This window comes from Hirundo rustica, chromosome 4 (assembly GCF_015227805.2).
Source record: "Hirundo rustica isolate bHirRus1 chromosome 4, bHirRus1.pri.v3, whole genome shotgun sequence".
In the NCBI taxonomy this organism is placed as follows: domain Eukaryota; kingdom Metazoa; phylum Chordata; class Aves; order Passeriformes; family Hirundinidae; genus Hirundo; species Hirundo rustica.
The window spans coordinates 39,796,464-39,813,459 of NC_053453.1; the positions used below are offsets into that span (position 1 = coordinate 39,796,464).

Consider the following 16,996-nt stretch of genomic DNA (forward strand, 5'->3'; position numbering starts at 1 on the left):
GCATATAACTACAGGTTCTTGTTACGCTAGATAAAAAGGTAGAAATATAAAGGCTCCAGGAGTGTCTTTTGAGAGTTTCAGATGATAACTTCAGTGTTCTCTTCGCACAGCTGTAATGAAGTTCCCTCCGTAGTCAGTTCTGACCAGAGGACTTCGTGCTATAGGGCAGTTCTTAGCTGTGCTGTCTCACCTTGTAGATCCCCGCTTTTAATTGAGTCCTCTCTATCAGCAGAAAAAGCTGCTGTGTTGAGCTGTTCCCATGTCACAGGCAACGTGGAAGTGTTGTGCCATCACAGTCTGCTTGGTGGAACTACACTAAGGGGCTACGACACCTCCCTGAGCTTGATTGCTTAAACTGTCCCCTGCTGATGATAAACTCATGGGAGTGGAATGTGGGATAGGCAAACATCTAGTGAAGCAATCACCGGGCTTTGGTCAGGAGTCTGCAAACAGAAAGAGTAAGAGTGCTTCAGCCCTCCTGAGTCTTTCCATCTTTTTATACTAAAGGTACAGCCTTCAGTTTGTTCCCATTAATAGCATCCACTGATAAGACAATGCCTGGCTGATATTGAAGCTCTATGCTCTTTAACATTTCTTCTGCAAGAGCCAACAGTGTTTCAGGGAGATGGCACTCTCCACTTGGGAGAGAGCCACCTGCCACTATATTTTCTTCTCTCCCAGTGGTGTATTTTGGCAGTAAATTTCCTTTGCAGCTGTGACTACAGTTCGCATTTGGAGAGTATTGGTTTAGAAAGAGAAGGCATTTAACAGAGACAACAATTATTGTTTTCAAATGGTTGTAAAGGTGGTGAAAATTCCAGATACGGCTTACGCCTGTGGATAAAAAACAAATATCATTCCTTGCCATGAATGCTGCTTCTCTCTCCTACTGTGACAACTGATAATGGCTGAAACACAGTTGCTGCGTTAGCTCGGATCTTAGTAGGTAGGGGCTTTTGGTGGGAACTTCTCAACTTGCCTCCAGGCTTGTTAAATTCTTCAATGAAAAGTGAACTGGATGTGTACAGCATGGAAGCTGTACTTGTTCCTAAGTTCTGAGGAGATGCCTTGGCTTCTTTTTATGTGGGTGTTTTATGAAGTTAAAGCTGTTAGGTTTTTTGTAAAGGGCAGAAAACAAGAAAAATATGCTATTTAATGTGTGATAAAAGAATCAGATAATATTTCCATTTACAAACTTGTCTTTGTTTTCTAGGTTTAAAAAAAATTAATTACTCTATTTGCTTTTTGTCATCAAAAATATGAACAGAGTGAACTTCAAAACTGTGTTGAACTAAGGTTTTATCTCTTTTTTTGCTAGCTTTTGCTAATAAATAAACAAGAATTGCAGGCTTGTAATTAGAGGTTTAGTAGTTGCTGTTTAGTTCAAAATTACCTTGAAGTGGTATTCTGCTTTTCATCTTTCTTTTCTCTTTGCTTGTGTAAATTCCAGCCAGGGCTAATTCCCATTTTTTTCTCTAAGGGCTTTGTTGAAGTGAAGGCAAAACTTTGACTTTCCTCTCTTCATATTTATGATAATCTTCTTCTTGTCACATTCTTAACACTTTACCACATCCATTTTCATTCCATTGTGAATGTCCCTTGTGCTTTAAATTTTCTGCTTTTACCTCACTGTGCTTAAACTATCCATTCTATTCTGCTCTGTTTTCATTGAGAACTAGCACTTAGCAACTAGATAACCGCCTTGTTACTGAAGATTTCTTCTTTTCACACACTATAATACATCTTTTCTGTTCCAAAGAGATTTTTGGAGCTCATCAAATGCCCCTACTGCAGAACAATGCATCCGTGTGCTTTCTCTCAAACAGCTTTTCTCCTCACAGAACTTTGAAATGCTGACTTATTTATTACTTTCTTCTAAAGATAAAGCAAACAGTTTCATCAATCATGTTGAATTATTTTGTTCTCATTTTTTATAATGTAGGTGTAATCTCTGGAAAGCTCTTAGCGGTAAGTTTTCTTGAAGAAGACAAGTTTTTCTTTAATAATTAGTTCTGCATTCATTATAGAGGACCAAGCTCTTGCAAGTAGTGCTGGCATTATTTGAGTCCAGTCCTGTGTTTACATGCTTTCATGAAGACAAAATGCCCATGTCACAAAGCAGAAACACGTGTACTGAAAGGAGCTTAAAGGTCATACTAGCCTCCCTACACCCCCCTTCTGTTTGGCTCAGTACCATCATCCTTTTCCAGAGCAATTCACTTTGATTTAGAGATTGCAGAGGGGAAAAAAAAACAAACCACCAAACAACTAACCAGCTACCAGAAGGTGTAAGTGAAGTTAAAATTACTACTTGTGAAGTTAAAATTATTCTGGCCACTTCTCTTGAGCAGTAGAAGGCATGAACCTCTTGCTGTGCATCATCCTCTGTGCAGGCCAAGTTCACTAGCCAAACAGTGGGTAGCACATGACCTCAGAAGATGTGTACCCTTAGTGCTGAAACTCTCCCCTGTCTTAAGTCTCCTCTGTCATACCCAGAATGCCACAGATCACATAATACCAAAAGTCATATTTTTCAGCTAAAAGTTGCATAGTTTTACACTAGCTATGGTGATCTAAAAAAAAGTGGGAACTGAAAACATAACTGTCTTCACTCTGTGACAACAGATAATCTTACTTTCCAATGCAAATATGATCAGTAAGGTTTTTCATTTCTGTGTTAAATGGATCATGGTTATAGATTAGGGATGTTGACCAATAAATGATTATAATTCCATATCTGAATATAGAGGTTTACACTAAATAAAATAGGGGAGAAATAGGAGACAACAAAAAACCAAAGCATTGTCACAAAAGTTGAAGCATTCAATAAAACAACATGACCATCAAGAAAATAAGAACTGAAACATAACAGATTGTTTTTTAAATTATATCAATAAATGTCTATACAAAGTGGAACTCGTAGGTTCACTCATGTTCATTTGTTTATTCAAAACTTGTTTCTTTCTCCATGAATGTTAATTGTATAGCACTTAGTGTATGCTCAGCCCTTCTTCTGATGTCTCAGTTGGACAATTAACTCAGTCAGCTAAATCTACAGGAAAACTTAGGATGTGTGACAACATGCTCCAAGGTGTTTAGCTCTTAGAGACTTAACTGCAAGAGCGGTATCTACTGGGCCATGTTAAAAATAACATTCCTGTAACCGTCCTGTAACCAGTGAGCTGTTCAGAGTCTTCCAAGTGTAATTACCTGTAGGTTAAGTAAAATTTGCTCAAGTTTTCATCCACAAACTTGAAAAACTGAATTATCCTATTTAAACACTTTTGATGAACAGAACTTTCCCCCGAACATGTAGTGAATCAGTGGTTTGAAACAAAGAGCACTGTACTGGGTCAGAAGAAGGAACTGTCCAGAACAAAATTGGGAAAGCCAACAATAGCAATAAATCAGCCTTGCCTATTAAGTAGGATTTCTAGCTCCCTCAGGTTGTTTTGGCAATAGCACTAACCTTAGTTGCCGTCCTGCAGCAGTAAGTGGCTAATGAGGCAGAATGATCTATCAATCACTGCCTCAGTCAGAATGCTGCTGCAGACTGTTGTCCATATCTAGGGTAAATCTATCCCTCAGTCTAAAAGGGCATGATGCTCTGGGATCTGCCATCCTGGAAGAGGCATGCAGAAGGGCTGCTTTCAGAATTCAGCCCAAGCATCTCAGTTGGCCTCAGTCCACCAAGTTTCTTTCAAACCAGTGCAGAACCTCCAGATGGAGGTGAGGAATATTCATGATGCAGAAGGGCCATGCTGTCAGGCAGAGACGCCGGACTGCTTTTGTCATCCTATTTATGAAAGCAGAGCAAATTGAGGTTGTGGGTTAGATTAGAGAATTCCTGATGCTGTGCTTATAAATACCCATGCTCCTTCCATCCTTGAACTGTCACAGCTTCAAAGTGAGCTTCCTGTACAATATCTGGAAATGGTGAGTACCTCAAGATGGGTTGCTCAGCAGTGAGCATGCTGAGTGAGAAGCTGTCTAGTCAGCTGGGTGTGCTAAAACCAGAAGTGACTCATAAATCTTCCTTCTCCTCTGAACTGTCTCCAATACCTTCTTAGAGGTGATGCCTGAAGACAGGCATGCAAGTCCTCTTTTACAAAAGCTGAACAGTGATGACTCTTCCGTTGAAGAGCAGCACTGGGCGCTGGGTATGCAAAACCCAGGTGATGGGAACTCGCTCATTGAAGATAACCTTAGGCTTAGTCTGTCATCAGTCCGAGGGAATTCAAAGCTTTATTATACAAGCTTTCTCTGGTCTACAGAAGAGAGGGGAATATGACCACACCAAGCATTTCCGCATGCAAAAAAACCCTGAAAGTTTTCAACCTATGAAAATCCCTAAATTACCATTTATCCTTAACTTGATTTCAACAGCAGCAACAAAACCAAGTAGTTTTCTTTTTTATTTCAGTTTGTTACTTCCTCATCCTTATTCTGGAGTTCTGTTCTCTAGTATTGTTCATACATGAGCTGGATACAACATTTTTTAGTTGGAATCCTTGCTAAACTGTTCATCTGAAGAAATTATTGCAGAACAGGCAATAGTTGTACTAATGGCAGAAATCAATGCTTATACTGCTTTATGAACGGCTTCATTTTAAGGTTATCAGTTATTAGAAAAACTTCAGATATGTGTAACGGCATCTTTTTAAAAGGTGTCTTTCCAAAACACTGTAGGGAATGCATGTTTATTAATCTCAAATTAGGATTTTTTGATTTCTTTCTTTCTATAGAAAAATGTTTCAAGTTGGAAATTAAATGTCATGTAATTGATTGTTAATTTTCCCTCCTGCTGTGTGCAGAAGGCTATTGGATGATGGAGTATCATTCTCAACAGGTGGAAAAAGTATCAGTCATTATGGGACAATTAGTTTCAATTTTCACCATTTCACTTCCATGTTCTGATAAGATTGTCTTAAAAATCTATATATAGTAATTAACCATAAATATCAAATAACTTTTTATAGAGAATATTTTAACTTAAACACCAAATCTAAGTGTAGATGCTTCCTGTGTCCCCATATTCTTCTTTCCTGTACTGGTAACATTCAAGAAACAGTAATTTTCATGTAGCTGCAATTAACAGAACCTGTCACAATCAGTCAGCTTCTGTTCATAGTTTTGCATCATTGTTCCTGATTTCAGTACTGCTATGATGTGGTTGAAGAAAATGCTGAAAAATATTTTTGATAGCATCACAACTTTAGAAAATTGTGTATTTCACTGCAGCCCCACCCCCCCTGTCCCCCATCTGTTCACAAGAAAAGTCTTGGACTCAAACTGCTGTTGTTTGCTTTCTTGCAATAATAATTGTGTATAATTATTGCACACTGGGGAGGAATGTACCTATGATATATATTTAGAGAAAGATGTCTTTGTGCACACGTGGGTAGTTTACACATCTGATTGAGATCTGTGTGATGACTACTGACATTTTTTAAAACTAGAATGAATGTAGCTGAAAAGTCTGAATCTTGATCACACAGAATTTGATCTACAAAATTCACTCACGTGGTATTTTTCCCATTAGTACACTTGGGTGATGCATCTAAAGCTTTAATGCCAACTATTTACATTTTTCTAAATGCCACAAATACAATTTTATCATAGGATCTGAAAAGCTAGCTGAGTTGTTGCTTTTTCCCACCTACCACCAAGTGATGTAGCCCACATTTCATTAGCTTACTGTGTGATCTGTACTAAGTTCTCAAAGGTCTTTGAATCTTCGTTCAGATATTTCAGTTTCATCATTCGTGATGCACATAAGGAATACAATCTTACAGCATTCTCCTTGCTTTCTTAGCTTTATGATACTGCAGATGCAATGGTGAAAAAATACTCGATGATGAAGTTAAATGTGCTACTCATTAAATTCAGCATATATGACTGAATATAGTAGAGAGCAGATACTTTTCAGGAAGAAGGTGCCATAGTCAGTTGTCAGAATCACAATCTTAGGTGCCAATTACCTCACAACCTAAGTCCAAGACTGAACTAATGTGAGAAGTAGCCCTGAACTGTACATCTCAGCTCCCCATGTTTTGTTCCTTAGGGCATGTACCTAATTAATCTGCTAGCCCCATGGTTACTGACTGCAGAAATTGGGACATATAAGAAATACTAATAAGAGAAAATTCAGAGGGGGAATAGTGAATTTAAGACTGTGCCAAAGGAAGAATATTAATAACATTTCTCTGTATTATTTTACAATTTCTTTTATGGGGTTCCTTATGAATTTTACTATGTCACAGTTAACTCTATGGCACTTCACTAGTTTATGGGCTTTATTAGAGCCATTGATTGGACAAGAGCCACATATGGGAATATAAATTGATTTTATGCAATGTACACAACAAAAAAATCATTGATATAAAGGGCTTCATTATTTGTAAGATTACTCTAAAATTATTTTGGAACAGCAAGAACACTCTGTGGACTGCATTAGAATTTTATGCTTAAACTCAGTGGAACACTAATTTTTTATATAAATTCTTTTGTCTTACACTGCTGTATAAAGGAAGTATAGAAGTAAATACGAGGGGAGTAGAAACAGATTGCAGCTTCAGGAAATGAGATGCAAGTGTGAAAGATGACAGAATGATCATGTGGGAGGAAATTACTGTAGTTTCTTTCTTTCCCTTATTTCTATTAATAACTAGCTATTATCAAGGAGTTGAGACATTTTAAAGCAGCAGTTGCTGTTGTAGACGAAGATGGAGGGTATAAATTATACATATTGGGAAACTTTGACAGGTAACCTCACTGCTGCTGAAACATGACAATAACATCAACATCCAGAGTCACGGGACTGTCTCTATCCCCATTACTTCTAAATATCAAAGGAAATACATGATTAAGAAATACCATATACTTGGGGTTATAATAAAACATGGTCAGGCATTTATATAAGGGACTCACCACTCTTGACTTACTTTGCAATATGACCTAAACAGAGATGTTTCTCTGTAGCTGCTGTGAATTCTCTGGTTCTCATGTGCTCTTCTGTATTGTGGGAGCAGAAGCTTGAAGTGCAGTGAAAAAAAATACGGCTTTTAGCTGTAAAGAAAATAGTGTCAGCTTCACCATTCTCGGTTAAATTAATTGTAGTCTTATCAACAGCTTAAGGGAGGAGTCTGAAAATACCATCTTGCATAATTTGGTCCTGCAAAATATAGTGATTAGCTATTCATAGATTACATATCAGACTCCGGTGCTTCCTGAAAATTTGAGACAAAGTTTCTCCTCCACAGGCTTTAGTGTAAGATATTTCAGAGCCTTATACTTCTGCCATCTTTAATAGATGGGTGAGCAGGGAGCTGAAAGAGAAGCATGAAGTTTGTGCTGTGGACTGAAGAATTTGTCTTTCTTCAGTGTTCACAGCATCCATATCCCTCCCAAAAATTCACAGGTGATTTGCTGTCCCTGGACAAATTGTTTTCTATGACATTATATAGTTAGTTTTGAAACATGCTTAGACATTAAATGCTTTATTATAATAATTTCAATTAAATAAAATGTTTTTATCATATGATAAAAACAGAGAACTGCAAACTATTCTATGCTTATTCTTCATATTTTCTGGATTTATCAGATATACTAAAAAAGTGAATTAGGCTAAGAAGAATATGCAGAGACTTGGCTATTATTTTGATACAACTCATACTCAAATCATAGGTTTTCAGTGTGAATGTTAGACTGGAAATCTGAGAATATTTCACTTTCTCATGAGAATTAATTTATATTTGGCCATCAAGTTACTGTCTTTCAGATGTTTTTCTAAAAATATTTGTTCCTCTTTTAAGTAAATTCTGGAGGCTAATATAGAGCTCATGTCTAATAGTGGGAAGATTTGTTGCCTGGTCCAGGAATGTGCTGTAGATAACAGTCAGCCTTGCTGTTGGCCCTCAAAACTAAAGTTTTTGCTAAGTGTCAAAAAATAGTTCTGCCAAGCTCTCCTCTTTACTGCTTTGGGGTTGCATCACTTCTGCCTGATTTGGTATGAGACTGCTGTTCTTCCCCCACACTTGCTTAAACTTGAGCTCAGATGTCTCCTCCTCCATGTGTTGGGGTCCTCATTACTCCTGGCTCACCCCCTCATGGTTCTGTTTCTGTCTGCAGCGCTGTGCTCCTCCAGTCTGCTCCAGCACAAGTGATACTTCTTTGTCAGGACATACAGGCATGGGCATTACAAAAACTGACCAATAAAGTAGGCTTTGGAGAAAAGATTTAGGTGCTTTATCTTGTTTATTCAGTTTGTTCAGCCAATGAAAGTATTGGTGTGGTGTTAGTAGCTAGCATTGGAAAGCAGCGTTAATGAGCTGATGTATATACAGATGGTGTCTGGAAAGTGTCAGTTCATGTTACACAAACGGCAGCAGAGGTGTCTCTTTTCCACTGAAAGAGATGCAGGGATCACTCTGGGGCCGGCAAGAATGTTGCTGGGACATTTCTTGTGCCTTGGTAAAAGCATAGAGAGGATACTTGAATTCCCTCACCAAGGTTCTTCATCAGAACTTTTTCTACCCCCGTGAACTGTTGGCCTTTCATGTACCTTCTCTAAAGCAGTACTAAATCTGGATTGCATTGTAAACCTTTGCAGTAGTCATGAAAGGCTGTTTTGATACATCTTTACCATGACCTTCCATTCTTCTAAAAAGGTACTTACAGTCCCATCTTCATAAAAGGCCAGGAAAGTCTCTTTTTTGAGCTTGTCTTTTAAACTGTCCTTTACTGAAGATACAAAGATAACCTATTTCATTAGTAGGAAGATGAATGAGTTAAAAATGTATTATTAACATTCCAGAATACTTAAATCTAAGGAGACATCCCTTATTGCAGATACCTTTAAACATTCTGTTAATGATCCCATCTTCTGATGAATTAATTTCATCAAAAACACTCAAATAGGATGAAGTATATTTTCAGCTCAGTGCAAACCTTTCTCTGGGAATACTGCATACTTACCCTGGGTATACCATCACTGAACACTAATAGCTGCTTTCTCTTTCTGTGCTCAGGTGCTGTAAACAAAAATGATCAAGGGTCACAACTGTGTGATTTTTCTTCTTTCTTGGATAAGTTTTGCTATTACATTACATCCATTACATTGGATGTAACTGCTGAACTGAACATGTTTTGTATGCTGAAAAGATAAGCTTTCCAGGAAATATCATTTAACCATATAGATCCCAATGTACATCTTGAGTCAATAGCTCTACTACAGTTGCAGCATTAAACATTGAAAGAATGATGACAATTACTTCTGAAAACTTAAACAACTACTCATGGCAACACTATAGTTGTATGCTTTTAATAGTTTCATTAATTTTAATGCTTAGTTTGGCAAAAAAAAGAGGCAGTAAAATAAAAGGACTTCTCAGAAAATTTCTCCTTGGGAGGAAATTATTTGGTCAACATGGGATGTCTGACCTGTTTATTGTCTCACTGCTTGCATTTTGGATTCAGCAGGTAAGAGGAGAAATGAGCAAATTGTCTGAAATCCACCATGTAGAAAGACTGTTGCTGATTTTACACCTAAAAGGTTATGTATTTAGCAGGTGCTATGGTACACCTACTGTAATTTAACCACATAGAAACACACCAATTAACTTTGCTGCCCTTTGCTGTTTTATTATTTTCAACTTTTTTGTAAGGGTATCATAATTCTCCCCATGATTTTCCAAAAGGTGATACACTGTTCTTGAGTTTTGCTCATTCCAAAAAATCCCCCTTTTCTGTGAATCACTGTGGACATCCCACTGAGTTCTCATAAATTTTCTGACTATTCAGTATATTTTTTAAAAAGTTTAAATTTGCCATGAGATTAGTCTTCCCAAGTTGTTCACATCCTAATTTGCATATGCCAGAAAGTTTGCAGACTGTTGCCCTTTGAACACATTCTTTCAATTCTGATTTCCAGAATCTATTCAATGCTCTGTATTTGTCCATGTCTGAAGTTTTACACCTCTTTGTGCCTTTCCTCAGAGACATCACTGCTTTACAATTTTCTTAAGAGCTGCTTTCCAATGGGACTCTCCCCATCAGGATCCCTAGCAGCACATGCTAAGGCAGTCAGCCAACACTTCGTACCTCTGTAACAAAATCCCTTGCATCTTACAAATCTCCAGTGTGTATGTGTGTATTTCTCAAATGCTTCATTTGCGGAGGAAATTTTGTTGAAATTATGTAGAAGTTTGAGCTGATAATTCGTGTTTGTCAGAGTTATTCTGGCACAGGAAACAGTAAAGCTCTAAATGCCTGGTCTCCTCAAGGGTTCAACTGGATTTTCAGTATTTTACATAGATACTTTTAAATAGAGACAAGGATTACTTTGACGATTTCCATGTGTTTGTCCATAGTTTCATTTTACGTCTTATAATGATTATATGGCACTACTGGGCAGTGAATGGGCAGTGGTATGCCAGAGAATTGACATGGTCAGGAAATACAGTCTATGCTACATTTTATAGAAGAATGTAAGTTTAATAGTACTTTTATTAGAATTACAAATGTACCCTTATTTACGACTGGACACTGCACGTGAAATACTAAATGTTTCATACACAGGACTATAAATATTGTAGTGAACATTGAACTGAAAATCATAGTTGAGGGGAATGACATTTCATTTTTTAACTTAAAAGAAATTTTTACTTGGAACTACCATTTCATAAATGGCAGATCATCTGCTAGTGATTTGTAGATCTTTACCTTCAGCAATGCACTGCAGCATTCAAGTAACCCCTTTTTTTTAAAAAAGGCCAGTTTAATTATTCTGTATTCTGCAGTCTCTAATACTACCACAGTGTTTTATACCATTTTTGTGGAAAGCTGCAGCATTACAGTTACAAAAGCCATACTATAAGTAAGTGGGCATGTGCTCTTTGAAGAAAGCTTTTTCTGAGTCAAGATTCTTTTTCAGCCCCTTCACACCTTTTTAAAATATCAGGACTGTGTCATTGGCATGTAAAGGTCAAAGATTCTGTGGCAAGCCTCACACCGTTTGTGCATGCCTCATTAGACATAGTGACCTCTAACTGCACTGGGAATCTACTGAGGATTGTTCCTGGAGATCACAGTCTGCTTTGTTGAATTTTCCTCCTTTTAAGTAAATCAGAGTGTAATGCCTCAAAATTGTTCTTTGAATGTATTTTCCTGAAATTTCCTGAAATAATTAAGCAATGTATTATAATTAAGGAATTTAATTTTGATTAAATTATGATATACAGCTTTCCTTTTGATTTAACTGATATTCATTGACAAAATGCTATAACATAAAACAGCACGAGTGTTTAAGGCTTATGACTCTGCATGTTTTGTTTCATAGTATTTGGCATTCATCAGAGCATATGGAAGTCTCTTAGTGTGGAATAGCTGGCATGTTACTTCATATTACCCAAATTATGTACTAGTTGGGGTTTTTTGTTGTTTTTTGAGGCATTTGGGGAAATACAGATATCTCGGGCTTGAGCCAGATTAATGAATATTAACTGGAATCTTTCCGTCAACATTGATCTGCTTTTGATAGTGAACTGCTCCCATGTTGTTGCAGAGAAATAGTTAAGACCACATGCTTATGAAATTTTTACGGAGCTGTATTGTGTACACATTCTGTGTCAACATGATTTTATATTAGTGATGGGACTTGTGGGCAAGGACAGAAGTGGTGGGCAGGCAGGGAATGCCACTTCATCCACTGCTGCATCAATAAAATTGCTACAAAATATTTACCAAGTTGAGCAAGACCAACCTCCTATTTTGTTGAAATGTTTTTCATCATACATACTGCTGTATTGGAGAATGGCTTTTGTGTTCCAGACTACACTTGTGTGCAAACCCCTGTTCAATGATAGAAATGGTGAGGATGGTTTCAAAGTTTATTCTGCCTGCAGTTAGGTCTGCACCTGCAGGTCTTCGTGACTACAGACTCATAGAACGGAAGTTGAAGGACAAAAAGCCAATTCTCCTCTTGATTTAGTGGTTTGAGCACTCTTAGCAATATCCATGAAAACAATAATGTAAAACAAGAAAGGTCATGATTCATCATATTGCATGCAGTCAGGTGCTCCTATTCCCCTTCAGTTTTGATGTGTTGTGTTTTATTCCTATGTTGATGTTTAAATTTCTCAGGAAAAGCTCAAAGGCCAAATGTCTTTTGGCACTGAGAACAATTGTACACTCAGTACTGTAATGAATGTTTGTTATTTTTCAAGCTATTCTCCCTCTGTTTTCTGAAATTATTCAGGTCAGGTATATTTATGATGCAGCAGAAAATCAGAACAATGTTTTCAAAACCTGAGTAAACATTTCAGCTAGCCTTCCTGTGTTGCTGACATTTCTTTCGTATTTTCTCATCTTCATCCCTCTAGCCCCAAATTCTTTGCTGTATGACTGTGGTAGGCTGACCCTGGCTGGGTGCCAGGTTTGCAGCAAACATGCTCTATCCCTCCCCTCTGCAGCTGGACAATGGAGGGAAAATACAACCCAAAAAAAGCCAGCTTTAGCTGCCTTTGATGAATCTGTTGATTTTTATCCCCAGTTTTGTCTCTTTTAAAGGGATGAAGATGAATAAAAAGAATATTAGGGACCACCAAAGAAAAGGACCACCAGCCCAGTGTCTTTCCAGTGCGGATCGCTGGGAACATGGCTCACCAGTTCTCTGCCCAATGTGGGTCCTCTGAAGCAGGACTAACTTGGAGCACTGCACAAAGCTCTTCCTGCACCTGAGGCACTCTTAGGCCTTCCCTTACTGGTGTCTCCGTTGGTGTCTGCTCAAGTGAGAGCTCCTGGACAAGCTCTTCCCACAAGCGGGACATTTGTAGGGCCATTCCCTGGTTTGGATCCTCAGGTGGTGGATCAGGTGGGAGCTTAGATCCAAAGATCTTTGGAGCAACCAAAGATCAAGAGAAGGACAGGGAGACATCAGTCACCCATTGCTGGCACAGTCAAAACAGACTTGAATTAGGGAAATCGGCTTAATTTATTGCTGATCAGAGCAGAGTATGATATTGAGAAATGAAACCAAATCTTGAAACAGCTTCCCTACCCCCTCCCTTCTTCCAGGGCTTAATTTCACTCTGGATTTCCTCAGCAGTGCAGGGAATGGGAAATGGTGGTTGCAGTCAGTCTATCACACATTGTCTCTGCCCTCCCTCCTCCTCAGGGGCAGGACTCCTCACACTCTTTCTCTGCTCCAATGTGGGGTCCCTCCCACAGGAGACAGTAACCCACAAACTTCTCTAATCTGAGTCCTTCTCATGGGGTGTAGTTCTTCACAAACTGCTCCAGCATGGTCCCTCCCTCAGGGTGCAGTCCTTCAGGAACACACTGCTCCAGCAAACTGTTCTGCCAGTAAACCTGCTCAGGGTGGGCTCCTCTCTCCATGGGGCCACAGGTCCTGCCAGGACCCTGCTCCAGCACAGGTTTCCCACAGGGTCACAACCCCCTTCAGGCTGACAAATGTGTGGGGTCCTCCACAGGCTGCAGTTGGATCTCTGTTCCTCCATGGACATCCACAGACTGGGTAGTCCCATCCTGCCTCACCACGGGCTGCACCACGGGCTGCAGGGAAATTCTGCTCCAGTGCCTGGAGCACCTCCTGTCTCTCCTTCTGCCCTGCCCGTGGTGTCTGCAGGGCTGTTCCTTTCACATACTCTCACTCCTCTTTCCCAGTAGCTGTTGTCCAGTAGTATTTTCCCTTCTTAAATCTGTTATCCCAGAAGTGCTGCTACCATTGCTTATGGCTTAGCCTTGGTCAGCAGTAAGTCCATCCTGGAGTGGTCTGGAATTGGCTATGTGGGACATGGGAGAGGCTTCTGGCAGCTTCTCACAGATGCAAGCCAGTAGCCACTCCACTACTGACACCTGGACATGCACACCCAATAGAGTAATATACACTCAAATAAAGGTTTTCCAAAATGCCTATTAAACAACATGAAATTAAAAATAGGCTGATGTGGGATTATGCTTGTGACAGCATCATAAATATCTATCAAAATGGCTGGTTTTAGACTCCCTACAGATGTTGTATTTTCATGAATACATAAAGATATCTGAATAATTAAAGAGAATGTTGTCAGTAGCAAGTGTCACACAAAATAAAGGAAAGGAAGGAAAATTGTCTTCACTTAGTGAAGATAAAAATGTATGCAAATCAATGTCTATTTAATACACAGTTTTAAATGGGAAACAATAGGTTATTACTTTGACAGGAAATCACAAAGTGTTTTTATTATGTCCTTATCACCTAATTTACTTAATATATAGAAACTCTGTCCATGATCCACAACTCCGTAATTCTCACAGAAAAATAATTATGTAAGTACATTGAAATTTGCACATAGGGAGCATTTATTACCCATTTTGCTTATACTTTCAAACTGAAGAGCAAATGTAAATCTGTATGAGATTTTTACTGGAATTTTGAGGTTTCAAATTTAGTATTTCCAAAATGCAAACCATTGGAAAAGTGCTCTAAGCAATAAAATTATTCTAGCTGAAATTCACCCTGCAAAATACTTTTCTCTCTTGTCTAATAAATATTTTATGAAGAACCTGAAACTCTATGTAAATGCAGTCATATTTACCCAGTAAGCATGAGAAATAAGTGATATTCTGCCTATTTATTCATTTATTGATGAGAGATACATTTCAATTATATTACCTTTTGGTTTTTTGTTGTGTTTGTTTTTTTATTCCAACAGCTTACCCAGGAGTTAAAATGGTGAGTGAAAGTCATCATGAGGCCCTGGCAGCACCGCCAGCAACCACAGTAGCAGCAGCCCCTCCAAGTAATGTCACCGAGCCAGCCAGTCCGGGAGGAGGGGGAGGAAAAGAAGATGCATTTTCTAAGCTAAAAGAGAAGTTCATGAATGAACTGAACAAAATTCCTCGTAAGTAAAACTTGATTGATGAAGAAGCTTCTCTTTGCAGACTAGATTTAATTTAACATTTTCTTCTTTGACATTTATTTAGACAGCATACTAAATGTTTTCTAGTCAAAGCTGGAAAAATCACAAGATTAAACTGATTTTGTAAATTCCTCAAAGTTAACTGAAGTAGAAAAATATTGAGTCCAACTCAAATTTAATTTATGTCTATTATTCATATATCAGATTAGTTTGCTGATTTTTACTGATTAATTACTGCTGTAATTAACTAGAGAACTTCACTGTGGCTGTGGGACCTATAAGTAAAAGGTTTCCTATCAGTAACACTTAAGGTTTCATGTTTATGACAGATGTGTGTGGCCATATTGCCTTATAGCAATATTTGGCCAGAACTCACTCATATTGAGAAAACTTTGGATCTTTGGAGATTAGAAAATGTAGAAAGAGATGTGAAAATTGAGTTTTAACAAGAAAATAGCTAATACATCTGTAATGTATGAAGACAGCTGTGCTTTTCCCACTAGTTATTCTAGTAGATCAGCCACTGAATGCTGTGCACAAGTTCATGTACCTATGCCAAAAACTTAAAAGTATAAATGTATATTTCTGTGATGTTAATGGAGCTACGGTCAGCAATGTTCTTTTGGTCTTTGGTGCTGGAAAGTATTGACTCAAAGTTAAGGCCTCAATTTGTTCACATTAAAAAAAAAAATACAAGCATTAACTTTGTGCTGTTGTTTATGATAATACTGGGGTTCTTGAATATGATATGTTTTACTAGACATACCTTGGTATCAAATATAGGACTAATTCAATATTGTGAATGGCATTTCATATAATACAGAAAGAATCCTTTTTAACAGAAAATTACCAAATGCTACCTGCAGATCATTTTGGCACTTTTATAGAGAAGGTGAAGGCTTTGTGTGTGTGTTTTAGTAGCAAGCATTAGAGAGTCCTCCAATCTTTAATAACTTCTTCTTTGCAAGAAAAAGTAAATGTACAATATTTCCAGGGAAGTATTTTAACATATGTAAGAATTCTCATTTTTAGAAGGCTATCCTTTGTGTAAAGAAATGTTCTGTGACTGATAAAGTCAGATAACAAATTAGACTATTAATCAATTTTTATTTTTTTTTATCTCTAAATGGATCTTGGCAATATGGCAGATGCAGACAAAGCGAACAGCTTTGTTCTGTCACTCAGAATTCCCACTTGCAAGAATTAAGGTTTTATAGAGGTAAGAAGTTCACATGCCATTATTTTGGTGATCAATGCAGTCCAGTGCAGACCATACTGAAATGAAATTGATGATGTCATGGAAAAACAAAACTGAATATCATGCAGTCATGTTGTCCTGGAGAAATGAACCTAAGGTAACCACAAATCCCATGCCAGTTGTCTGCCCTTATTATAGAGGCTGCAGATATTGGATCTTCCCAGGATTTCTATCAAATGCTGGGGCTATTCAGTATTGCGTTCTGCTATACTGAAGGGGGGGTTGCCATTTCAAGAAGAAACCTGAAAGTTCAGAGGGGCAAGGGACTTGTGTGGAGGCATTTTTGAAATACTAAATATAAATTAGTGCCATTGACATGTTTGAGCATTTTATATTCCAAATAACTTTCTTTTGACCATTTTCCTCAATAATAAACCCTACAAGAATGGACCACATTACAACAGGTCTGCATGCATTTTTAATTTATAAACTAACAACATAAATGCAAATCAAGTAAGTTTAATTAGGCTGTCTACAAAATATTGGGAACAGGAGGGCAGAGGAGACCTAATTTCCCTGTTGGAAGATTATAGCATTTTCTCATGAGTTGTTTAGTTTATACTAGTGGGAAGTTGTCAACGTGATGTTTTCAGCCTATTCCAAAAAAAATTTAATTGTGGTAGAAAAGTTCTCAGGACTTACCTCTTACAGCTGGCTGCAAGTTTTTTTAGAATCTCTCTTAAAACAGAGCAGTATGTAAATTAGTACAAACCAAATTAATTGTATAGTGCCTTTCTGGGAAAGGGAAAAGGGAAATTCCTTTGGGGAATTTCTTGCTGTGTGAGAGAGAAGAAATATGGTGCATGGGCCCCACTGG

General features: G+C 38.0%; 1 protein-coding gene across 3 annotated transcripts in view; it reads left to right on the plus strand.

Annotated features, from left to right (window-relative positions):
• The window catches only part of SYT1 (synaptotagmin 1), a 350,331-nt gene that overhangs the window by 207,546 nt on the left and 125,789 nt on the right, over positions 1 to 16,996 (plus strand). For all 3 annotated transcript variants that reach the window (XM_040062361.2, XM_040062359.2, XM_040062362.2), the window contains one exon: positions 14,715 to 14,903. In XM_040062361.2, the coding sequence (XP_039918295.1) occupies positions 14,732 to 14,903 (172 nt within the window). In that variant the 5' untranslated portion in view covers positions 14,715 to 14,731. The remainder of the gene's footprint in view (positions 1 to 14,714; positions 14,904 to 16,996) is intronic.